The sequence below is a fragment of the Gambusia affinis genome, linkage group LG09, assembly GCF_019740435.1.
Source record: "Gambusia affinis linkage group LG09, SWU_Gaff_1.0, whole genome shotgun sequence".
Lineage (NCBI taxonomy): Eukaryota > Metazoa > Chordata > Actinopteri > Cyprinodontiformes > Poeciliidae > Gambusia > Gambusia affinis.
This window is the reverse complement of record NC_057876.1, coordinates 21,905,450-21,930,028: the sequence shown is the minus strand read 5'-3', so window position 1 is coordinate 21,930,028 and position 24,579 is coordinate 21,905,450. Positions and strand designations below refer to the sequence as shown.

General features: G+C 39.5%; 2 protein-coding genes across 6 annotated transcripts in view; both read right to left on the bottom strand.

The window, feature by feature from the left end:
• ocrl (OCRL inositol polyphosphate-5-phosphatase) overlaps window positions 1-7,279 on the bottom strand; it is a 34,509-nt gene extending 27,230 nt beyond the window's left edge. For 2 of the 3 annotated variants that reach the window (XM_044127870.1, XM_044127871.1), the window contains exons 1-5: window positions 6,826-7,279; window positions 6,341-6,420; window positions 2,289-2,380; window positions 1,004-1,042; window positions 655-768 (exon numbers count right to left, since the gene is read on the bottom strand). In XM_044127870.1, the coding sequence (XP_043983805.1) occupies window positions 655-768; window positions 1,004-1,042; window positions 2,289-2,380; window positions 6,341-6,420; window positions 6,826-6,867 (367 nt within the window). In that variant the 5' untranslated portion in view covers window positions 6,868-7,279. The remainder of the gene's footprint in view (window positions 1-654; window positions 769-1,003; window positions 1,043-2,288; window positions 2,381-6,340; window positions 6,421-6,825) is intronic. The other variant, XM_044127872.1, reaches the window with a different exon arrangement.
• Window positions 7,280-7,840: 561 nt separating this feature from the next.
• Window positions 7,841-24,236, bottom strand: si:ch73-335m24.2 (protein eva-1 homolog C). Of its 3 annotated transcripts, XM_044127864.1 has the most exons (11): window positions 24,133-24,236; window positions 21,390-21,536; window positions 19,997-20,020; window positions 16,310-16,474; window positions 13,992-14,200; window positions 12,262-12,385; window positions 10,932-11,084; window positions 10,711-10,854; window positions 10,242-10,313; window positions 10,074-10,154; window positions 7,841-8,474 (listed from the first exon to the last, which is right to left on the bottom strand). In XM_044127864.1, exons 4-11 carry the CDS (start codon window positions 16,404-16,406, stop codon window positions 8,089-8,091), a joined length of 1,266 nt encoding a protein of 421 aa, XP_043983799.1. In that variant the 5' UTR covers window positions 16,407-16,474; window positions 19,997-20,020; window positions 21,390-21,536; window positions 24,133-24,236; the 3' UTR covers window positions 7,841-8,088. The 3 variants fall into 3 exon arrangements, with proteins under 3 accessions (XP_043983799.1, XP_043983800.1, XP_043983801.1); XM_044127865.1 differs by lacking the exon at window positions 21,390-21,536; XM_044127866.1 differs by lacking the exon at window positions 10,074-10,154 and having other exon boundaries at window positions 24,133-24,235.
• Between the last annotated feature and the right edge of the window lie 343 nt (window positions 24,237-24,579).

The window sequence follows — 24,579 nt, the reverse complement described above, 5'->3', positions numbered from 1 at the left end:
CTCATAAAAATAAACACAAAATTAGGACGTAATAATTCATCTTGTAGTGATAACTCTGTCCACTGACGTTCATGTCACAATAACAAATACTGTCAAATAATAAATCATCCAACAAATTATTGCAACTAATTTGAGTAATAATCAAAGTTCATTCTTTCAAAGACCAATAAAGAACATTTAACTCTCAAACTGGAAGACATTTTAAATATCCAAAATAAATAAACAAAAACAACAGAAATAATAAATAAAATGAATTGTAAAGTGTCTGTAAACAAAATGTTCCTACAAAAAAAGGATAGTTGAGACCAAAGCACTAAAATCCTGTGCAACCAATTACCTTTCATAATAACCTAATTAGTTTTTGGTAGAAAAACAGTAAATCATGCAAATGGAAATCATTGAGCTTGTATTTATTTTTCATGCCATTAATTGATTTACTGCGACAGGTCTAGTATATACTGATGTGTAGTTCTGGTTTGAGTGCAGCAGAAGTGGAAAAGTCCATTTTAAAAGTCTCAATCCAAGGTGTGTTTCTTTGTGTGCACAGGAGGAGAGAACAGAGATCAGAGCAGAGTGGCGAAATCCACCCTTAGTAAATAAATGTTAGATGAGCCACTCAATAATTAATCGCCTCTCTGCCTCAAGCAGACTCACCTTGCTCTTGAGCGCTTTTCACCTGCGTTAAGAACGTCTGAGTCCGCTCATCGTCCTGCAGCTCCAGCATCAGCTCCGGAGACTTTTCTCCTCTGATTCGTATTGTAACACTCGCTGAGGAAAAAAACACCTGCATGTCAGACACGTTTGGATTTTGCAAACACATTAGAAATATAAAGTGGCTGAGAAACAGAAGAAACTGGACACAACTCTGCCGCTAAATAAAGCCGCAAGTATTCTCTATAAATATACGTCTGGAAAAGGGAGATGAACTAAACTCTGCAAATACGAGTCTGAAACTTGTAACAAGCTGATTGGATTCATGAAGTTAAACTCGAGAAGTACTCACAGTCGTCAGAAAAGTCAATCAGGAGAGCCTCTTCAGCTTCTGGAGGGAAACAAGGTAGAAAGGAAAACGGTTAAGTTCAAAGGTCAGTGGTGGGAGTGAACCTGCAGGTTTTTCCAGAGGGAAACGGTCTGAGTTTACTTTAAAATGTCTCTTTGAAGTGGAAATTAAAAAGTGAAAGTTTAACTTTTACTTTCACATTACAGAGATGCGACCTTGTCAAATTATAACCAAAAGTTCAAGAGAAAAATGACACATGGTTTTATTTCATTCCCTCACATTAACGCCTTAAAACTGTGGCATGCATCTATAGTCATAGGATTTACTGCACAGGATTTACTCTAAAATCCTGTGCAACCAATTACCTTTCATAATAACCTAATTAGAAACTTAAGTTAGTTGCATGTGAAGGGTTGAGATCTGCTAGAGATCATTTGTGAACAAGATGGAAGCTCATAGAATGATTTAGATAAAATAATATTTATGTCTTAGGAGAACCTAATCAAAGTTCAGACCTAAATCCAACACAAAAGTCTTGGGCAAGACTTGAAAAGTTCATAACCATAGAAAACCTGTCACAATAATCAATAAATCAATTAATCGTATCAAAAATTAAAACAATCTGAATGATTTTTTTTTTAAGTTTTTTTTTATTATTATTTTTAAGAATAATTTTGTTTACAGTGACTTCATAATTCATTTTATTTCCTATTTTGTTTATTTATTTTGGATATTTAAAATGTCTTCCAGTTTCAATGTTAAATGTTAATTATAATTTAAAGTTTCTTGATCTTTGACAATATTTTCTTGCATTACTTTGTCATTATTACCACTATATTACATGAAAATGGTCTCAAAACAACAATATTATAGTTTCATCACAATAACATCTGGAAAAATAAATAGTCCAGCAAAATTTGTTATCGTGACAGGACTAGGCAAAAATACTTACTCAATTGTGGCTGAATAAAAATGCACACCACATTTCTGTATGCGAAACTAAGTATTGTTTCCTCTCCACTCCACAAATATACACACACACACACACCCACGCACACACACACCCACGCGCACGCACACACACACACACACACACACGCACACACACCCTTTCTACACATCAAATCCCAATAAGAAAGCTTGTGGGTGAAAATGTTTCATACGTTAAACATCACGTTTTACTGAATCTTTTAACAATTTTAAAGTTACAGAATATTTAATAATAATAATCAGAATATGCAGAAAAAATGTTAATGTCTAAAGCTGAGAAGAAAAAAAAGATACATACCTCGTATAATTTCAAATTTTTGGTTCACAGGTATGGATAACTGGGCCACGGGACGAGACACGACAGCATCAGGAGTGGCCAAAACGCCCAATCTAGAGGAGAGCAGCTCAGATTCTGATGTTGAAATTACTGAACAATTCAGTTTTACAGGCTATTTACTTTTTCCATCACAAAACCCATTATGCAATTAAAACTCAATCCTTCAGCACGAGTAAGATGTGTGTGCTGGGAAGATTTTAATCATTATTAATGGAACAAAATGCAAATTTAGTATTCAAAAAGAGAGCATGCATTGATGCAAATTCATCCTCTAATCTGCAGTTAGGTGAAATCAGCTGAATAAGCAAACAATGGTGGAAAAACAACAAGCAGGCTGGCTCCGTTCTACATTCAAAGTTAATAAAGTCTGAAGGAAAAACTGACTTATTCAGCGTATAAAAAGTAATAAGTTATGAGGTTTTAAAACAAAAGGATTCAGATCTTTGATGCGTGTTAATGTTGGCAGGGAAACACTCACCGATATCAGACTGGAATAGAATCAGCGCTCTACCCACACTTCCCTTTCACTTCACAATAAAAATGATTCAGGCTTTCTAAATGTGTCACAGGGAGTTCTCTGAATCAACTGGGACAACCTCAGACACCACAAACTACAAACCAGAAATCTACTGCAAAGGGGCTGCATCATAACCCAGAGGAAAATACTATGACTTCACAATATAGTCATTGAAAAATCTGCTGGAGTACTCCCATTGCTGCTAAACAATGAAATTTTTTGGAGAAATGTGCTTGTTTTTTTTTTTTGTTTTTGGGATTTTCAGCCAATGACTTAAGCCGACAAATTTAGGTTTCAAGTTAACATGATTATTGAGCAGAATATCACCTCTCTGTCTGCTCTTTATAGAGCAACACTTAGAGAATTAAATAATTAAGTTTGGAAACCTTTTATCCCAATTAATTAACCTACTTTACAGCTTGATGGCTCTGGTTTTTTTAACCAGGTCATCTTAAAAATAATCCTTCAATTTATGGTGATTTTTGCAAGAAAGAATATTTCCAAAAAATGATACAGAGACAAGAGAAACCTCTGTTAATTTATGATATACCTCTGAACATTTTGGTTATATACTAGCGGTCAGAATTTATCATATTGTTTATTATTTATCATGATACATTGCTTGTCATGATAAGAATTTTTATCCATTGTTTTCACAATAAATACCCCAATAATGATGTTTAAAATCCACCAAACCTGTCTGTATTGTAGGAAAGCAATTTAATTAAATTCCCTCATTACATTCTTTGGCACAAAGAAGAGAAAAGTATGCAGTCATTTACAGTTTTCTACTATAAACAGACAACTTTCATGGTGAAAAAGTAAATAATCATTAACTTATTATTATTATATAAAGGTATGACAAAATTTATATATTTTATTTGAGCCGTCATAGTTTAATTTGGCCCATCAGAAGTGCTTCTTGGATGAGTTAATGTGGTTTAAACAGCCTGAGGCTTAGAGCCCATGTGACTCTCATTACAGCCCAAGACCAAGCGAAGGAATTCAGAATAATCTGTGGTGAGGTGGATGATGGTGGAACTAACTGGGAGCTATACTGGTGCTTGGACACACAGCTTCTACTATCTCTAAGCAAACCCTGCAGCTGTCAAAGGGACACTAGACATGATCTACCGCATGACTTCCTGTTAAATTACAATCCAGTGGCAACAAAAAAGCTCCTCATTCAGGTAAAAATCCTGGAATCAAGAAGTTCTGACCAAACCTGGATTAACTTTGCTTTCCAACAACACATCCTGTCCGTCAGTGTGACATTGTTCACTTGCTTACAGTGCTTTGATTATCTTGCATGTTGAAAGCCATACTTTGTTTATAAAGCAGGACACTGGATGTTGACTGATGAGACATTTCTTATATATACAACTCTGCATACATGACATACATTCAGGCTCCATGGCAGCCAATCCAAAAAAAAAAAAAAAATTAAAAAAAAAAAATTAAAAAAAACACCCGACACTGAAACCCTACAGTAAATAATGCACTGAGAAATTACTTTGAGCCCTGCGGATCCGCACAATATACTGAATAACAACCATTGTCTCAAAAATCAATATGTATTAATGTAACAGGGTTTTGTTTCAACAATAATGTAGATGTGAAGTTTGTCAAAAAAAATTCCTCAAATTTATTTTTGTTTAGTCAAAAAGTTGTGATGTTCTGATGTTTATTACTACGTAGGTTTTGCTACTTTGCTCTTGACCGTTGGTGGTTACCATAGCAACCGGTTACTGACAGCTCCTCCCCCTTTTTTATCCTGCCTTCTGAAACTGTCGTATTTATTGAGATCACCTCAGTTTTCTTTACACGTATTATATTTTAACATATATTTCAGACAAATTTAATAATGTAGAAGGTTTCATATGTAACTTTATGTTTTTTTAACTGTTATAATTAGCTGTGTTTAATGTTACAACCGTTAACTGCTCATTCTGAGCCATTGCTCTGTCTTTTGTTTAGGTTTATTACGTAGTTATATTTTATTTAATAAAAAAGGACAGAAACCAACTTGATTTTCTCTCTAGTTAGAATAAATTCAGTGAACCTGAGTGTGTCTGTTGTGAAGTCAACCTACTGGACCTGAGACAAACAAAGAAGGGCTACACTAAGACAATAAAGCTTAAAAAGAGTGACGGAAACTTTGTGATGATAGATAAAGAGGGTAATAGCTGAAAATATTCAGTAATCTCAATATTTAATAATAATATTATGATGCAATTGTTTAACAAGGAGCTAATATTCAACAACACTCCTCAGTGTGGAAGCTTTTACTGAGTGACAAGTAATTAAAGTCAAGATGGCTCTCATATATCCTTTTGAAATGTATCCCTTTTTTAAATGCCAGATGCTTTCAAGAAACATTTTTAATGGAAAACACCTGGAAACTACTGTTTGCGTAATCACTAAAATAGTCATATTCATATTCATTTACCAGAAGAGTATGAATGAGTACCTTTAGAAAATAACTTTTAAGCAGTTATGAAACATACTTTTTATTTATTAGCCCGTATTTTTGTATTTAAAAATGTTTTTAGTGGTCTAGTGTTGCATTCTGATCTTTTTTTTTCTCTATTATCTATGAGCAGAAAATCAATTAGCTATATACAGAGTAGAATGTACTTTTTGAGGAGATTGGCCTCCTTCAATGTGTGCGCTAAGCTCCTGTTATATTCTATGCAATCGTTTGTTGGGGGGGCAACGCAAGGAAGAGAGACACACAGAGACTGAACTGCCTTATCTGCAGAGCTGGAGTCTCTGGAGACGGTGGTGGAACAAAGGACACTGTCTAAACTCAGTTTAGTCCTGGAGAACACCAGCCATCCCCTGTACACTGTTTTCTCCAACCAGAGGAGCTCCTTTAGTGACAGGTTCCTCTCACTGGGTTGTTCAACTGAGAGGTTTAAAAATTCCTTTGTCCCACGGGCCATTAGGCTTTATAATGCTGCTATTTGTGGGAGGGGAACGGGAGGGAGACGGGGTAACTAGTATTTTAACATATTTTAAGCACTTTTATTTGACCTCTTTTAGTGGTAATGTATTTATTATACTCTTGTACCTTTTATGGATGTCTCCAGCTGTACGATTTTAATGCTGTGTGGATGTGAATTAATATGTGAGCAACAGATAATCTCAATTTCTCTACGGAATTAATAAAGTTTAACCTAACCTAATGTATTTAACTGTGAATTGAAAAGGATTTATTCCTGACAATGTGGCAGGAGGCTTCCTTCACTCAACAACAGATGCGTTGATCATAAATATTTTGAATGTTGTTTTTATGTTTTCTCATATTACAGTTATTAAAGAGAAAACAGAATCAGTTAAAAATAAGCATCAGCAGGTCAAAGCCAAAGCTCAGAAATTAGCTGAAAATTATGATCAGTGCACAGAAAAATGTCTTTAACAACATAAACACAATCTGCTATTAATTTACCAGCTGTGCAACACTAAAACCTGATTTTATATATCTGATACTTACATAAACTCCCCATTGCGTTCAATTAGAGACAGCAGTCTGGGCTCCTTCTGGCCAGACCTCAGCTCTTGACCTTTCACAGTGTGAGCGGCTCAATCAAGGAATCAATGTGATGGAGGATGAGGTAGCATTGTGGACATCACAACAAAGGACCTGATCAACTCAAACATTACCCCTCTGCGCTTACTGGTCGATTAGTTTCATTATAGCAGCAGAAAGATGTTAAAATGAAGCCATAGAAAGTGAAAACAGGAGTCAAAAATAATCTGAAGGAAAACAGGACAGAGGGATGCAGTTTGGAAGCAGCTACATTAGATTAAATAATGACTGTTACTGAAATATAAATAGGTTTAGTCAATGTTAGTAGAATTACATGTTCATATGGTTAGCAGGGAATTAGAAGTCGGTTGTGTTCTTATCAGATGCATAAAGCTAACGTTAGGCTAACCCTAACTAAAAATAAAACAAAAACATCACTTAAAGGATATTGCCAAGCATTCCTCGTTGGATATCCCCAAAGTGGACTCCATTCTTACCCGGAACACATAAATACCCCTTTGCGGTTGGCTTTGTGTGGGATCCGCAGGAATGTCGGGGCGAGGAAAGTTAAATCCCAACCCGGCGCCGCGGCGGCCTCCTTCCGGGCAGCTGTTTGTTTTCAGCGGCTAATGCTAGCCGTTGCTTAGGCAGCAACTGGAGGGAGTCTCAAATGTTTCAACAAACCGCAGAGCTCCACAAATCGCGATTAGCGTCCATAACTCTGTCACATATGGTTATCTTATCCCGCTTTCCTCACGTCCCGTTCGGTGTCAGGAGGCCAACCGGTCTGGCAACATAGCGTGAACGGACAGTCAGGAGCAGAAACGCTGCTGCTCCTCCAGTAAAGAGATCGCTATGCGAGCTCCCTCCTCCACCCACCTTCGTCAACATGGTCGGACTTCAGCTTCCAGACTTAAGTGGATCAGGAATAAATACTATACTGCCTCCTACTGCCATGGAGTATCCAGTAACGCTTTTATTCTAAAATCTTACAAAACTAAATTCAGCTAGATAACCACTGGTTAGCTGTAGTTAGCTAGTTGGCTAGATGGCTAGCTAGCCAGCGCTATAGATGTTTTTGTAAAAGTTATTGACTATGTTCTTAGGTTTAGTACTAGACATCTGTTTAGCACAAAAAATAAATAAAAATAAAACTAATTTATTTCTTTAATTTATTTTTTTGTTTTTTGGCTGTGAGTATTTTTGACTAATAATTTTGGCTCATGTATCTGTCATGGTTTACTAACCATCAATATGATGATTCTCTGCTCTACAACAGAAATAATTAACGTCTTGGATAGAAGGGATGGGAGTTGAACCAATTTGAAGGATATTATATTAAAGTTTCTTTAAAATATATAGTAGTGCAGTTTGTTCTTATTTATAAATACCAATCAGGATATAGGATCCACTAGAATAAATAAACGCATGCTGGGTGCATGGATGAAGAAATACATCACTGTATGGAGTACCAATAAATTTTTTATTAGTTTTAATATTTTTACATTGTGTTCATTTCATATTTTCCATACATCAGACAAACTAGTTTAATAAAAACAGTTAAAGTTGTGGAAGATTTTCCTATGAGGATATTATTAATTAAAAAAACATGTGGTCAGTTTTAATTTTAAATGCACCACACCCACTAAACCTTTGCTACATTAATGACGCCCAGCAAATGAAAGTTCCTTTTTGTTTCTGTCAGATTTTAATCAGTTGCTGTACGTTTTAATCTTGTGAATGGCGTAAGGACTAGAGTCCAGCTGTGGCCAGATGTCTCCGTTGGGATGAGCTCTGGTCTGCTGCACTTCTCGCTCAACCAGTTCCACTGACAAGGTGGACGGGCTGAAAGTCTCCGTTGTGCGGTAGGTCTGCGTGAGGTGGTGGAAGGACGAAGTGTCTGAGACGTCTTCGTCAAAGAGGTCATCCATGAGGTCCTTGCGATGCCTGCGAGAGGCTTTCAGCTGATAGTTCAGGTCAGAAACGAGATCTTTAACATCTCTCACCAGCGTGGAGCGAAGCCCGAACAGACAGAGCAGGAACACCAGACCGGCACAAATACCAGAGACAAAGTACAGAGCCACTCTCTCTGGGAGACCTGCAGGAGAGGAGGGGGATCATTAATCACAAATGAAACACACTCCATATTCATGTAGACCAAAGATGTGATTATATCAACATACAGGAGGAATAAATTCACCTCAAGTTCTAAAATGCAAAAATGCTCATCCAGTTACTATCCAAGACTAAATAAGTGGTTTTAAAATAAAATTAATACAAAAGCATAGAGAATCTGGTTGGTTGTTAAACATTTTCCCCCAACAACAGATTTAAATTGACACCAACCATACCCCACCCACCATCAGCATTACCGCAGGAATCCTCAACATTAGCACGATTAATTGTGTGCAGGCAGGTGTGTTTATTTTTGTTTATTGTGATACTGTACAGTACTTAGCAACATTCTTCATAGGATTTTAGCTTTTTCACACTTTCACCATGAACCTCATTTATAGATATTTTGCATGAAAGACCACTAGTTTTAGCTGTCAAGTTGTCAACATAACACACTAAATCTTAAAGGTATGCGTGATATATAGAAGAAAAAAGGATGCAACACTACAACAAAGAGATAAGGAGGTCAGAAAAAAGTTTTAATTAAAAAAAGTGAGGGAGAGGGAAGTAGGTCGGTTATGCTAGCTTGACTTTGACAACCTTAACATATAGATGTGCTGCGGAAAAAGGCAATCCACACATCATCTCATCAGTAAAACAGGTGTTTAAATAAGCTAATCAACCACAGCTGCATTCAGTCGATCACTTAATAATCGCAAAGTAAACATCAAGCATATCAAAACTAATGGACTGGATGTTTTGTTATTTTTCTTGGAAATGTTTGTGTGTTTTTTGGTGTTGAATCCTGATACATTAGTGGCGCTGTTGTCAGTCAGTTGCTATGGCAACGTGTCTATGCATAATGTAGACCATATGGAGAGAAAAAAGAAGAATAAGAGGCGTTTTGAGTTGCTCTTCAACAGTTTTTCTGGGTTATTTTTTTTCTTTGCTACAGCGCTCTAAACTAAATTAATAATGCTGACATCTCCAGGTTTGATTTTGCTGATGGGGTTGTTCTACTGCAGCATCGTAGCTACAGATGACAAATAAAAAGGTTGTGCGCATGCACAAAATGTCTGGACATAAACAACACCATTCAATGCGTGTTGCTAAGCAGGTATAGAGAATGGATGGATGGATGGAAAATCTGGCACTGTGAGAGGGCAATGAATCATTCAGAAAACTCATTACAGCTGCTTTTATTTGAACAAAGTCAGATTTGATATTCCTCGATGGGTGAGCCTATCTTTCCACCTTTTAAAAAATTAGCAAATTTGCTAAACGAGCAGATGCATTTACACCAGGGAGCGCTCACCTAACTGTCATATGGGCATTTTTAGGAAGCAACAAAAAGAAACCCTGACACAAATGCCATAACTAATTATTTAGAATGCTGATGTCTCTGGCTTAACTTCTACCTAACTTGAGTTCTCTGTAAGTTAGTAAGAAACACATTTTTCCAAATAAATGTTATACGCCTTAAGTTTAGCTTTTGTTCTACATCTGACTGTGGGAAATATATCAGAAGGGTCCATTAAAAAAAACTTGACCCCATGGTGTCTCAGGGTATCAGAGCACATACCCAATAGTTTTTCAATGATCTCCAGACAGTTGGTAAAGAGCACATTTTGCGGCCTGTAGGTGGGGCCAGTGTACCATCCACCTGCAGGTGAGAGGGGTCTGGGCTCAGAGACCAGTAAGCCGGGCAGATCATACAACAAAACCTGAGAAAATCCAATTAGTGCCTCACCATGTGTGAGGTCTGAAATCATGAAGGGATCAGTCGACCCTCGACCCACATCTTCAAGAAGATATCTGGGCACTAAAGAGAAAATTATATGTTTACTTCAGAAGAATGCCATGCTACACGGTAACAATACAGTTTTATTAAGTATTTTTGGTCTAGCTTTTAGTGGAAATATTTTTATTACACTTGAAACAAGACAAAACTAACTTACAAGTAATTTTCCAGCAAGATATAGGAGTTTATTTTAAGTCGATAATTCCTTAATATTCAATTCAATTAAAATTCAAAAATAATTCAGATTCTTGAAAAAGTAAATAATTACTTTACTTGCCGAAAATTTACTTGTAAGCTAGTTTTGTTTTATTTCAAGTATACCAAGATATTTGCACTAAAAACCAAGAATACTTGGTAATGTTTTGTGTTTTTGCAGTGTGCCTCAGCTGTGGATAACAACAACCACTCTGTTATTTACCACAAGTGAAGGAGACTCGCAGGTGTTTCCTGGTGCCGGGAAAGCAAGGGTCCCCGAAGGTTTGAGTATCTGCAAAGATTGAACAGTTTTCTCTGCCGTGACACCTGCGGGAAACCTTCCTCAGAGCCACAGCTGACAAACACTCTGAAACAGACAAATATAAATCACACCTCACAGATATAGCAGTTTATCCCGTTTATCACTAAATGTTTGCTTCAGACCCATGTCGGATTTTGATCCTGGTTCCTCAGGACAGTTGGGACTTCCATGAAGCAGGTGTCCAAATGTAGCAGAGTAGATGGCGAGGACAGACTCGTTTTTACACAACAGCCTCAGACGCTCGTTTTCACACACAAGTCTTGTGTGATGGTGTTCTGGAAAAACAAATTATGAAGCAGAACCAGATAAGCATCTGCAGACTGATATGTTTCAGACTGTGAAATGATTGGTGTCCCACTGAGTGAGAGTGGGACATTCAGTGGGTGTCCTGTGGCGTCTGGCTCCAGGAAGTTGGCAGCAGATCTTGAATGCTGTTGGGCGTTGGCCTCAGGCTGGCTGCACCACTTCCTGTGGATGCTCTTTTGGAATTAAAAGTATTTTAGAGTCAGGGCGTTCAGTGGTTTGATGTACTGATAAGGTGGGTGGTTCACACAGCAACCCAAAGTGACCCAAATCAGATTTTTTTTTTTTTTGCCTTAATGCGACCTGTATCTGATCCTTTCATGACAGTCTGAACAACACAGGTTGTATTTTTCTTTTTCGAATGCGGATATCCAAGCCGACTTGGATATCCGATACGTATCCGATATTTACAAATGTGACCTGAATCTGAGCGGTTAGGTCGTCTGATCTGAGCGTCACTGATACTCGACAAACGTCACTATTCTGCACCCTGATACTCGCAAGTGGGAAGAAAAATAACAGCCATGGCGAACGATAATGAGGATGAAGTTGTTAATGTGCTGGCTCCGGTCAATAACAACTTCAAAATCGTTAGCTAGGCTCCACCGGTAGCATCCATGTTCACTTCCGCAAACACTGAGCACGCTCTCTATGTGTGACGTTATTGCGCCCTCTGCTGCGCATGCGGGACACGTTCAGGTCGTTTGCAGTTCACACTGGAGAACAAGTTCAGGTCGCATATATAAAAATAAAAAACAAATCAGATTGACAAAAATCGGAATTGGGTCACAACAGGCTGCATCGTGAATGTAGCCTAAGAGGAGGTACACTGAAAGTTAGAATATATTAAATAGTCAACCAAACTTTGAATTAAAACAACAAAAGCCAAATATAAAGCTAACAGTTTACAATTAAATTAAAAGAATTATTACAGAACTCTATGTGTAAAGAAGAAATTTCTTCTTTTTTTCAATTTAAAAAAATGTTTGACCTCTTTTATCCCTGGTAATATCCAACATTCATTGCAGGAATTTTCCAGCATCAATGTGACATTTACCATGTAGCATATTGAGCTGAAAAATAAACAAAATGTTTAGTTTAGTTAATTCTATCTAAAACACAGTACTTTGTTTTCAAACTGTGATGTACCTGGTTTGCACTTGTAGGACACCAAGAGGTACTTGGTGGTGAGTGGACAGGGATCCGGCCCAAATACAGGAGCGAGGACAGGAATGTGACATGACTGCTCGTCCTGACACTCCGACTGCACCTTCTGCAACAGCAGGAAAACATCTGGTATTCTACATGAATCAATGATGTAATAAATCTGTGTTTTTCAAAGTGAGGTCCCTCAGAAGGTTGGAGGGAAGATGTGGAAAAAAAAGAAAAAAAATGGAATCCAAAGCTTTTTCAAATCATAAATTTTAATCTTTTGACAAATGGATTTATTAGATATGGCTGAAAACACTTTAGAAGAGTTTCACATCAGCCAATATTGATAAATATCAATATCAATAATTAGTGATTTTATTTGTTTGTTTTAAATATCTGAAAAACTTTTATCCCCACTTTTTACTCCTCATCATTGTTTATTTTTAAGCATTTACTAGGCACAGTCCTGAAACTTGAAACGGCAAGTTGCTTAACAGGCTGTTGCTAGGTAACCACAGAGTGAGTGAGTTGCTAGGTAACCAAAGAGTGATTAGTTAATTGATTCCACCAACCTTTCTTAGCTGGTTGTGAGAGGTTGAGCAGCTAAAGCGTTTCTGCTGCTTACATATCCCAGAATGCTTTGCGGTTCTGAATTGGAGTTTGATGTGTAGTCTATGTATGGAATATTCTATCATATTTATTGATATTGATCAAGTGTCTATCGGTATATTGTTATTGGTTTATTGTCCAGCCCTATAAAATATAAGTTAAAATAACTTGTAGTAGCTAGAAATAGGAGAAGAAGAAAAACATTTTCTTTCATTTTTATAGTAATAGGTTAATCTCTTTTTGTTGTTGCCACTCTTTGGGAAATAGTAGATATCAAACTTGCTAATTTGCTTACTGTAAATGTGGTGTTTGTCAGCTGATGTTACATTCAAATAGTACAAATAATACAGCAGACTTAAATACCACTCTGTATTTCAAAATCCAAACATTTTTGTTTGTTAGCTACTCCTGTAAAGTTAAAGTTAACAGCCATAACAACATCGGTGTGATGTGAGCTAATTAGAAACAACACTAATGATAGTAGGTGTGTTACACACATAAAGTAGCTTAGGAATGATAAAGCAGCTGGTGTTAAAACGTTGGTATCGGGGGCCTCGAATGAAAATTTGCTTAGGGCCCCAAAAAGTCTTGGACCGCCCTTGGATTACTATAAAAATATGAAATTTTCTTATCAAAAGAGGGGATTATGGTGGAAAGTTTTATCTGGTAATATAGTCAACATCAGATTAATAAAGGCACAATATATACCCTGAGAAAAGTTTCACCACAGAAATCTTTGTCATCTAAAATCAGAAAGTATAAGGCAGCATTTATGCTAAATTAATCTAATAATTAAAAGTGAAAAAAAAAAGTAAAATTCAATGACTTATTTTGTCTGTGGGTTTGCAAAGAACGTTTCCAGTCAGAAGCTAATGTTGTTTTAGTGGCGATGGCATGGAAAAGTATCTCACTCCGAGGCCATGATGAAACTGAGATTGTTTTTTTTTTTTTGTTTTTTTTTATGAACGTCTGTTGGGAACAGATTTGTTGAAGAGGTGGTAAAACTGGTGGGTGCTGGTTTACTGTAAGTCTTCTGTAAGTTCTGATATTACAGAACCTAGATGTGAAACTGGAAAAGTTTTACCTGTAATAAATCACATGACTGCAGTCTCATCTACCTCTAAAGCGGTGGAGGAAGTACAATCTGTGTCCTCCTCCTCTGCTGTGATGTTTGTGTTTGGTGCAGGGCATAAGTGTTTATAAGGGACACGTCTTCCATAGAAGGCCGATAGGACAGCTACAGATGTCCTGGAGGGACATTTGATGACGAGCAGGTCTCCCTCACAAGCGTGAGCCGTGTGGTTCTTCAGAATACTGTGAAGATACACTGAAACACAAATATGAGATTATTTCACTTCCTCCCTCTTTCATATTTATTCATCAGGAATGTCTTGTTAGCCAATTAGTGGTCTTTAAGACATAAATGTGACTATTTACAGTCCATGTGACTCAGCCCTGCTTCATGTGGACAGGGTGGTGTCCCCAAGTCTCCGTCATTGGGTGTAGCTCTCCAAGACAATGTTTGGATTATGACCACACAGACAATCATGTTTCGCAGAAACACAAAGAGACCGCGGTGAAGTCCTCCCTCCCATCTGTATTTCCTGTGGAGGCCCCCTGTCTCTTATGTATGTACAGTAGTTCCTCTGTTGCTGTCATGTGGGATCCACCTCTGCTGGTGAGGCAAAACTCAGGGACTGTGGTTCATATTTAATGGAATAGTGACTGAATGTAGTTTGTCTATTTCTAGAGGATAACTTTCACATTTGTCAGTATAAACACAAACTAGGGAATCTATTACACAAAATTCAGATTTTGCGTGTTTTTGTATTTCAGTTTGGGTTTCTACTGCTTCTAGAAACAGCAGCTGTGCTTAAGAAAACACCCTGAGGTTTATGTTGATATTTTTGGTACAAAAACCTCCAGAATGTAACATCACAATCAGCGGGCATTGAGCTGTCACCTTGCAACTCCAGCAGAGTTCCACCCGTCACCTAGCAACCCAAACTGAGTTCCAGCTCATTTAGTTATCTGGTTTTAGAATAGAATAGAATAGACTTTATTGATCCCCAAGGGGAAATTGGTTATTCATTGACAAGCTTCTCCATCTAAGGTGTTAAATATTAACAACACAAATATAACCATAAGAAATAAAGTTTATAAAATATAAATATATATACATGAAAGTCATGTAGGTAAATCAATATGACTGTAATTGAAACTAAAAGTAATTCATATGCAGATAGTTTGCGTTGTTTTGTTGACTTACCATCCGGAAACCCCTTGCTGCTTGCTTGTTGTTTGTACAGGAGCCTCTACTTCTGCTTTTTAAACATGTACATTTGTATAATTGTGCATCAAATTGCAGCCACTTTCACGTGTGAGTGTAAACGTTGAGTTTGGGGGGTGTGGCCAGCAGCAGATTATTTGGATTTAAAGTGACAAGAGGCCCTAGAACATCTCAATCTGAAAGGAGCTCAAAAAAAGCAGACTAAAATCTCATTTTTTAAGAATGATTTTGTGCTAAAAATGTAATGAACATGTTTTCCATAGGCATATATTCTTATCCTAATCTGTTTGAGGAAACATAACAAGTCACCTTTAATGTATTTTATTAGGATCTTGTGTGATGGAACAAAATAACACATATTTGTAAAGTGGAGGAAAATAATGTTTTCATGTTTTCAACTATTTCTTTGTACAACCATCTTTTGGAAGTTGCAAGCTTGAAGTGTATGTCTCTATTAACTCTTTATTTCCACATTCTGAAATATTTTTCATGCTTTACAACACATTTCAAGCCCTTTAGTAGTTGGACACCATAAATATGAATATTCTGATATGCTTATTTATGGATATCAGAATAAAGAGGGATGAGTGCATGCTGTAGTTTTATTTTCCAAATATTTTTGAAATTTGCATCATTTCCTTCCACATTTTGGCACTACTTCTGCTTAAAATCTCAGTAAAATACAATGAAGTTATGGTTGCAACTTAATAAAATGAGGAAAAGCATAGAAAGTCTGAATACTTTTGCACAGCACTGTAATGTCCTGCGTAGGCGACATTTTGCTTGGTTGCTCCGGCCGTACCAGGCACTTATTCACAAAGAGCTATTATTAGCTTGTTGCCAAACAAAAACTTTCAACAACTACTGTCAGATACACAAGGCTTAAAACCAAAACTGTGTCAAAAATCACCACACAGCAATTATTTAAAAAAAAAAGAAAGATATCTGGTTCTCCCTCATATTTTTTCCTGCAGCCTCTGATTTTAGTCTTCTAGCTAAATCATCAGCTCAGAAAGAAGGATGTGCATGTTGTTAGGAAATGTCTTTCCGACGCTTCCTGTTGTGGAAGCCTACACATGTGGAAAATCACGCATCAGCATTTTTTCACCCACACATTAAAAAAAGGGAGGAAAGTGAGGAACTTACGAGAGAAATCAGGTCCCGAAAGTGCAACGGGCGTCTTGAGAGCAAGAAAAAGAGAAAGAAAACCTAAAGATGTGAAGAAACTCCATGCCTCTATCATTGTGAGTGTTCAGTAACGGAGCACTGAGGTTTGTTATGCTTGGAAACGGGTCAATGATGCCTTTGTGTCTGCAAAAAGAAAAATACAACACAGCCTCCCTGCAGTTCGCTGTGTGAACAACAGTTTAAACCAGACAATCTAAACAGTTTGGTAAAACCCAGATGACGATGTCATGGTTTTGTAAACATCTGCAAATTATATGCAATTATACTGTCAGAAATGAAAATGTTATGTTGTGAAAATGACCGCATCAAACAGAAAAAAAATCACGAGACTTTGTGAAACACGGTGGAACGAGTCCTTAACCACAACGGACTGAAAAGCTGCTCAGAAAAGAAGCCAGGGCTTCAAATGCAACATAAAAAGTTATGTTATAGTGACAAGCAGAAGCACAAATGTGTTAATACTTAGAGATGCACTGATGGAACTACATTTGTGTCGTGTTCTGTGTTTTTCTGTGTTTATTTTGAAGTTTCCTGTGTGTCTGAGTCTCCGTGTTGTCCTGTCTTCCCTTGATTAGTTCCCAGGTGTGTCTCGTTCCCTGATTACCCTCTTGTGTATTTAGCGTCACCTGTGTGTGTCTGTCTTCGTCGGGTCCTCAGTCTGTGTACGTCAATCTACGTCTATGTACGTCTGTGATTGTCGAGTCCTCGTATTTCCTGTTGCTACCTGTAGTGAGCTATAGCCTTCCGCTCAGCAGTGCTGCCAGGTCTGTGGACTGTTTTTCACCATTAAAACTCCTCCTCACCTCATCTGGGTCTACTGCGTGCTGCCTCACCTCCACCACACCCGCAAATCATGACAGAAGGACCCGACCACAAACGAGGTGAGGTAGCTACATTTTTGGCCCAGTTGGACCGGGAGGTTTTCCGGGGGACGAGACTGGCCTTGGCTCCCCCCGGATTCGCTCCCGGCCGTTTTTCCCGCCGGGGAGCACAACCTCCACAGTTCGCCCGGAGAAAGCAGCGTGAGCCGCCGATGAACTCGGCCCCTCGTTGCTTGCCGGAACCACCACCTCCGCAGTTAGTCCGGAGAAAGCGGCGTGAGCCGCCGATGAACTCGGCCCCTCGTCGCTTCCCGGATCAACCACCTCCGCAGTCCACCGGAGACAGCGTGAGCGCCCGGTGGATCCGGCCCCTCGTCGCCCTCCGGGAGCGTCACCTCCGCTGCGGCCCAGCGGATCGCGCCGGCACTTCTCCGCTACCCGGCCCGCGGATCACGCGGCACTCCTCCGCTGCCGGCCCGAGCGCGCCGCGGACTTCCTCCGCTACCCGCTCCGGCGCTTGCGGACTTCCTCCGCTGCCGCTCCGGCGCTTCGCGGACTTCCTCCGCTGCCGCTCCGAGCGCCGGACTTCCTCCGCTGCCGCTCCGGCGCGCCGGACTTCCTCCGCTGCCCGCTCCGGCGCCGCGGACTTCCTCCGCTGCCCGCTCCGGCGCCGCGGACTTCCTCCGCTGCCGCTCCGGCCGCGGACTTCCTCCGCTGCCGCTCCGGCGCTAACCGCGGACTTCCTCCGCTGCCCGCTCCGGCGCCGCGCCGGACTTCCTCCGCTGCCGCTCCGGCGCTTGGCGGACTACCTCCGCTGCCGCTCCGGCGGCCGCGGACTACCTCCGCTGCCGCTCCGAGGCGCCGAGGACTACCTCCGCTCCTGTCCCCAGTAAGTCCCAGTGCCTGTCCCGAGCTTCCCAGTGCCTGTCAGCTTCCCAGTGCCTGTCCAGGCTTCCCAGTGCCTGTCCAGGCTTCCCAGTGCCTGTCCAGGCTTCCCAGTGCCTGTCCAGGCTTCCCAGTGCCTGTCCAGGCTTCCCAGTGCCTGTCCAGGCTTCCCAGTGCCTGTCCAGGCTTCCCAGTGCCTGTCCAGGCTTCCCAGTGCCTGTCCAGAGCTTCCCAGTGCCTGTCCAGGCTTCCCAGTGCCTGTCCAGGCTTCCCAGTGCCTGTCCAGGCTTCCCAGTGCCTGTCCAGGCTTCCCAGTGCCTGTCCAGGCTTCCCAGTGCCTGTCCAGGCTTCCCAGTGCCTGTCCAGGCTTCCCAGTGCCTGTCCAGGCTTCCCAGTGCCTGTCCCAGGCTTCCCAGTGCCTGTCCAGGCTTCCCAGTGCCTGTCCAGGCTTCCCAGTGCCTGTCCAGGCTTCCCAGTGCCTGTCCAGGCTTCCCAGTGCCTGTCCCGAGCTTCCCAGTGCCTGTCCCGAGCTTCCCAGTGCCTGTCCCGAGCTTCCCAGTGCCTGTCCCGAGCTTCCCAGTGCCTGTCCCGAGCTTCCCAGTGCCTGTCCCGAGCCCCCTAGTGCTCCTCCCGAGCCCCCTAGTGCTCCTCCCGAGCCCCCTAGTGCTCCTCCCGAGCCCCCTAGTGCTCCTCCCGAGCCCCCTAGTGCTCCTCCCGAGACCCCTAGTGCTCCTCCCGAGACCCCTTGTGCTCCTCGTCGCCACGGACGGCCGCCGGACCGCCTCCGTGGTTCCCGCTTCCTGCGCCGAGGTCGGCCCCCTGACCTCCTCCGTGGCTCCCGCTTCCTGCGCCGAGGTCGGCCCCCGGACCTCCTCCGTGGCTCCCGCCTCAGGCGCCGCGGACGGCCGCCTGACCGCCTCCGTGGTTCCCGCCTCAGGCGTCGCGGGCAACGCCCGGACCGCCTCTGTGGTTCCCGCCTTCCTGTGCTTCCGCCCACCCAGTTGGGTTTGTTTTGTGTTGTTTTTGGACTCTGGACCCTTGAGTTTCCGCCCAATTATGTTGGGTAGTTTTTTGTTGTTTTATGGACTCTGGACCCCCCATCCAGCTCCCCTCCGCCCTCCCTCGTTGGGTTTTCCCGTTTTTGGGCGTCTGGGAGCCGCCCTTTAAGGGGGGGGTACTGTCGTGTTCTGTGTTTTTCTGTGTTTATTTTGAAGTTTCCTGTGTGTCTGAGTCTCCGTGTTGTCCTGTCTTCCCTTGATTAGTTCCCAGGTGTGTCTCGTTCCCTGATTACCCTCTTGTGTATTTAGCGTCACCTGTGTGTGTCTGTCTTCGTCGGGTCCTCAGTCTGTGTACGTCAATCTACGTCTATGTACGTCTGTGATTGTCGAGTCCTCGTATTTCCTGTTGCTACCTGTAGTGAGCTATAGCCTTCCGCTCAGCAGTGCTGCCAGGTCTGTGGACTGTTTTTCACCATTAAAACTCCTCCTCACCTCATCTGGGTCTACTGCGTGCTGCCTCACCTCCACCACACCCGCAAATCATGACAATTTGTGTTGTTTGACCATAATGACCATCATTACATTAGGAGGAAAATGTTGAAACTTGAAACCTCAGAACATTTTCACTTGAATTTTAGAAACAACTTGTCAATTTATTGTTGGGATAATAATAATAATAATAATAATAATAATAATAATAATAATAATAATAATAATAAAAGTGGTTTTTATATTCTGATCTGGACTTCCTCACTTACTTATGAAGCAATAAGACACATTATCCTGTTGCTACACACAGAAAGACCTCTCTGCATAAAAATATGAACAATAACAAAGAATAGCTGCACTTTTATGACAGAAGACAGAAATAAATTAGGGGAAAATATACTATAAAATATCCAAAGTCCAAATGAGAAACATGATAAACCAGGACCAAATACCTGGAGTGAAACAGCAGCAGGATCCTGTATGGAGTAAAAGAAAGTGGAAGAGGTCAGTGACATGGAAACCAGGTGAACCGAGCTGACAAAACGCTTTGAGAATGTGATCTGAGGAGCTGAGAGGAAATGACGGGAAACGCAGGGAAACAGAACAGAAACACGTCTGCTCCATGAAAAAGTCAAATCAAATTAAATCAAGCAGAAAACAATTAAATTACAAAACACAAGTAAACACAAAGAATCTTACAATGAACTAATTTTGGATCATAAAAGGCAAACCAGCGTCCCAGAAAGCTAGAAAAGGTGAAGTAATTAAAAGTTGATCTGAAACGTTTATACAATATCTATACAGGGCCGGCCCAAGGTTGTACTTGGCCTTTATGCAGAATTTAGTTTGGGTCACCAATACAGATTTAGTGAAATATTGAAGTAAGGGGGAGTTTAATTGGCTGAGTTTGAAAACAGTTACTGATAATTGTTTTTATAATTAGATGTATTTTTTGAACAAACTGAGCTCATACACAAAGAAAAGATTAAATTTGTAGCATCTAAATTAACTTTCCAGTTCCTTTAATTCCTAAACGCTGAATAGAAAACCACCAATTGACGCTGCTAATCCACCTCAGTTGCTTTTGCCGCTCCTCTTTAAATCTCTGTCTGGCTGCAGGGTTGGAAAACCAGGCAGAAATGTTGGCGCATCTTTTTCAACTCCTGCGATTTTGGATCGTAGGTCAAATAATATTTGAGCTTTGAGATGCAAACCAGCTGCTACCAACTGTAAAAACAACACTTTGTCGCCATGGATACGCCAGCATACCTCATGAATTCCCAGAGATGCATAAGTCAAGTCAAGTTCATTTATATGCCATTTCAGTTTCCACATCTCCAAATCCACGAAACATAAAAACTAATTCTATAACTAATAATATTCCTCATGATTTCAAATTTAAAATAAGTTATTGATCCCAGTTACATTACATGGTTTTAACATTTTACAATAATCAACTAGGCAGGAATCTATTCAGTAAGTTCAGTGTATTTCCACACTTGTGTTGGTTTAATGTAGGTAATTAATAGCGACCGAGATAAAAGTTTCTTTGAAAGATGTTTACATAGTATTAGCAGGAATATAAAGAAACAACAGTTTTGGAATAAAAGGGTAGGAGGAGTTATTGGTCACTATTTAACTTGCAGGGTTGGACATAAGTGCTGACATTTTCTATGGATCTTTCTGGAAGTGTCAGAGTTCCTGACTCCAAGACAGCAGGACCATAAAATATAACTAAAATGTATGAAAAAATGGCAATTTCCTCTAAATGACTGGCTATGAGTCAAAAATCTGGCTTAAAACATTGATTTTTACAAACAGAACAGCAGAGTGTCATCTCTTGACCTTGGTGCGTGCGCAATGACAAAATCGAGTGTCATTTTCTTGGACTCCGTTCTCCATGTCAGGGTCCTGTTTGTGGAGATAAGGCCTGTTTTTCCAAGAGGTCACTTCCAGCTGCTGTGTGTCCCTCTCCGTGACAGATTGGCTTTCCTATCATTGCAAAAGAACAAAACCTTACCAAGTATTTTGGTCTAATTTCAAGCACACTTGAATTAACACAAAACTAACTTACAAGTAACTCCTTAGCAAGATGTAGAAGCCTGCCTTAGGCCAATGACTCCTTAATTATTTCACTAATAATATGGGGAAAATATTATTTATATAAGTGAAATAATATAAGTGGAACTAGGACTTTTTAAAATCAACGTTAAGACATTATTGACCGAAGACAAGCTTTTATATCTTGCTAAAAAGGTAAGTTAGTTTTGTCTTATTTTAATTGTACCAAGATATTTGCATAAACAAGTGATAAGATTTGGTGTTTTTTTGCAGTGACATTGCTTTTCTGGAGAAGAGGAAGTAAGAAAACGGGGTATTTCCCAAAGGGTGCAAGTTTCTTCACGCAAGTACCATATTGAAAAACATCTATTGAAGAAGTGTCCAAACTTTTCCTTTTTCTTTTCTTCTACCTACTCAATAATAAACATTTTGCCCCCGTGGCCAAAACTGCAAATTTGAACTACTCTCAGGGAACAAAATTTGTTACATTTAAAATGCAAGAATGTGTTTGTTGTGATTTTTCCTTTTTGTTTTACTTATGCCTGCTCAATAATAAACAAACTTTTTATGAAATATATAAATTCTTAAAGATCCAAAACATGAAACATGGTTTCCGACTGTAGCTTTATTAAAAGAAAAGCCAAAAAATATCAAAATTTTGGAGATTATCAGTTGTTTTCTACTTTGTTGGCCAAACTTTGACTTGAGTGCTGGTCAAAATCATTTCAATGGCGATAAATGGCAGTTATAAAAATAGAAAAAGCTTGTTAACAGAACGGAACTTTTCTGCTGTTGTCATAGCAACCAAACGGACGTTAGTCTAAACACAGCGCAGATACTACAAATTAAATCCCAGCCGGCCGTTTAAATCGTTTTTCTCACCGGTTTTAATGAACCCTAGTCTTACTGTAAAAGCAATAGAATCACCAGTCAATTAATCAAATCTGATTGCTTTCAGGGAGAAGGGCACTTTTTAAACATTTAAACCACGGACACGTGTGGGAGGGAAACTCCCATTGTACCGCGCAACACAATTCCTTTCGCCTCCCAGAGGGAGTATGGATGAAGTGTCCTGGATTTACAAGCAGAAAAAAGAAAAGAAAGCTGGGGTCAAGATAGTTGCAAAGTATCAGGTCATCTCCTCCTTGGTCAGAGTTTCCAGTGTTATTTATTTTAATGTGATATTTTGTTTATCAAGAGTATAAATTTTCCAAATTCTTTCAGGCCTGCATGTTAAATAGACACATGACTGCCAGTCTGTTATCCATGGAACGTGCTTTTTAAATTCCTTAAAATGGATTTCACAATCTTTCTCTATTACTGCTAGACACGGTTTTTCTTGGAAGTATTCACTGTACTAGAGGGGTTTTTGCAATATAGTTTCCCTTCCACCCTTTTGTGTAAATGAGATCATTTTACAAGAATCAGCAGTCCTGAAAACTGACCCTACACCTCTCCACCGCTTTCATTTTTCTATTTAAGACGTCTTCACAAACTCACATACTCAAGTGTTTAGAAACACCACATGCTTTACTTTGCTGGTATTTTCAGTATTTTTATTGGAAAGATGCATTAACTTTTAAGCTCACATCATGAAGGGAATTCCCAACAGGTTTCAACTCAATACCCACAAAAGAAAAGGAGAACTAGAAAAGAAACTGTTATGCAGTACACAATGATCGACTAAAATATTACAAACACCTGCCTAGTCGTGTTAGTTCCTTTTTGTAGCAGACACAAACTCCAAAAAATATATTTACATTTTCTCTGAATGAATATGTGTTTTTCAAACTTGTGTTTAATAGGTTTTCAAATAAATTGCATGACTGTAAAGTGGATTTCTATTGCACTAAACAATAGAGAAGCATTTGAAAACAACAAATTACCTCTTCAACACAAAATGTAACATTGTTGCAAACTCTGAATTTGGTAAATATGGTTTGAATTAAAATATAACAAAACAAATATTGCAGTCTAGGTTGAGCAGATATAATTTGAAGTTCTGAACATTTCTGTTAATTTGAGTGAGCTAAAATTTATCACAAGAAACAGCAACAAGTTGCACGAAATAAATTAAAACTTTTTTTTTTTTTATGATTGAAAACACATTCAGCTGTGTAAATGTTAAAACACACTTCATGAGATGTCTTAGCCGAAATGCTTTGATTTAAATTACTCTTTTGGAAACCAAAAAATCAGTTTTCCAATCGATTACTATCGCCTATGGTGCATTCAAGTACATCTCTTATACTATAACATCTGTATGCAAAACAACTCTTAGCGCCGCAGTAGGCAACCTTGATTAAAAGAAATGTTTTTACATACATGCCAAAACTGTCACCTTTTTTTTTTTTTTTTTTTTTTGTGAGACAGATAATCTGTGAAAAGATCGATCACCTCCAACTCCTGCTGAGCTAGTATTACAGCCATGTGAAGAAAACAGCCAATCAGAGCCAGCAGGAGGGTCTTAACCAATCAACATCGTTTACTTGCTGCTAAATGTGCTAACGGCGAAGAAGCTACTTACCGTGACAGAAAAACCGTTTATCTGCCGTCAGCGGTTGCCATGCTAACTAGCCTTAGCATTCATGACATGCTATGTTAGCTGTGGCTAACAGAGAGAAACGGAGGAAGAAGATCCGCCTCCTGGATCTGATTGGTTGGTTCTTTTGAACGCTAAAGCAGAGGAGTTTTCTTGTTTTTTTCCCCCACAGGTTATCTGTCTCATACCAAACTGTCACAACATAGTGACAGTTTAATTTTTTTTAATATAAAAGTTACATATTTCAGCTGTAAAATGTTTTAAACTCTTTTTAATAATCAAACATCAATAAAATCTTGTCTAGAAAATCCCAAACAATAACAGTGAACAAGTGGATTTATTATTCTGTAATGACATGATTAACTAACTTTAATTAGTAACACTTTTAGCAGAAAATCTAAGTGAATTTTACTCACTGTTAAATTACAAAAG

What these genes read in the sequence shown, in the direction of transcription:
- si:ch73-335m24.2 (XM_044127864.1), bottom strand. Translation starts at nt 16,406, where the DNA reads ATGATAGAGGCATGGAGTTTCTTCACATCTTTAGGTTTTCTTTCTCTT. An exon ending in TTCGGGACCTGATTTCTCTC is followed by an intron (nt 14,201 to 16,309) that starts GTAAGTTCCTCA and finishes TTTGTGTTTCAG; the next exon opens with TGTATCTTCACAGTATTCTG. An exon ending in GATTTCAGACCTCACACATG is followed by an intron (nt 10,155 to 10,241) that starts GTGAGGCACTAA and finishes TCTCACCTGCAG; the next exon opens with GTGGATGGTACACTGGCCCC.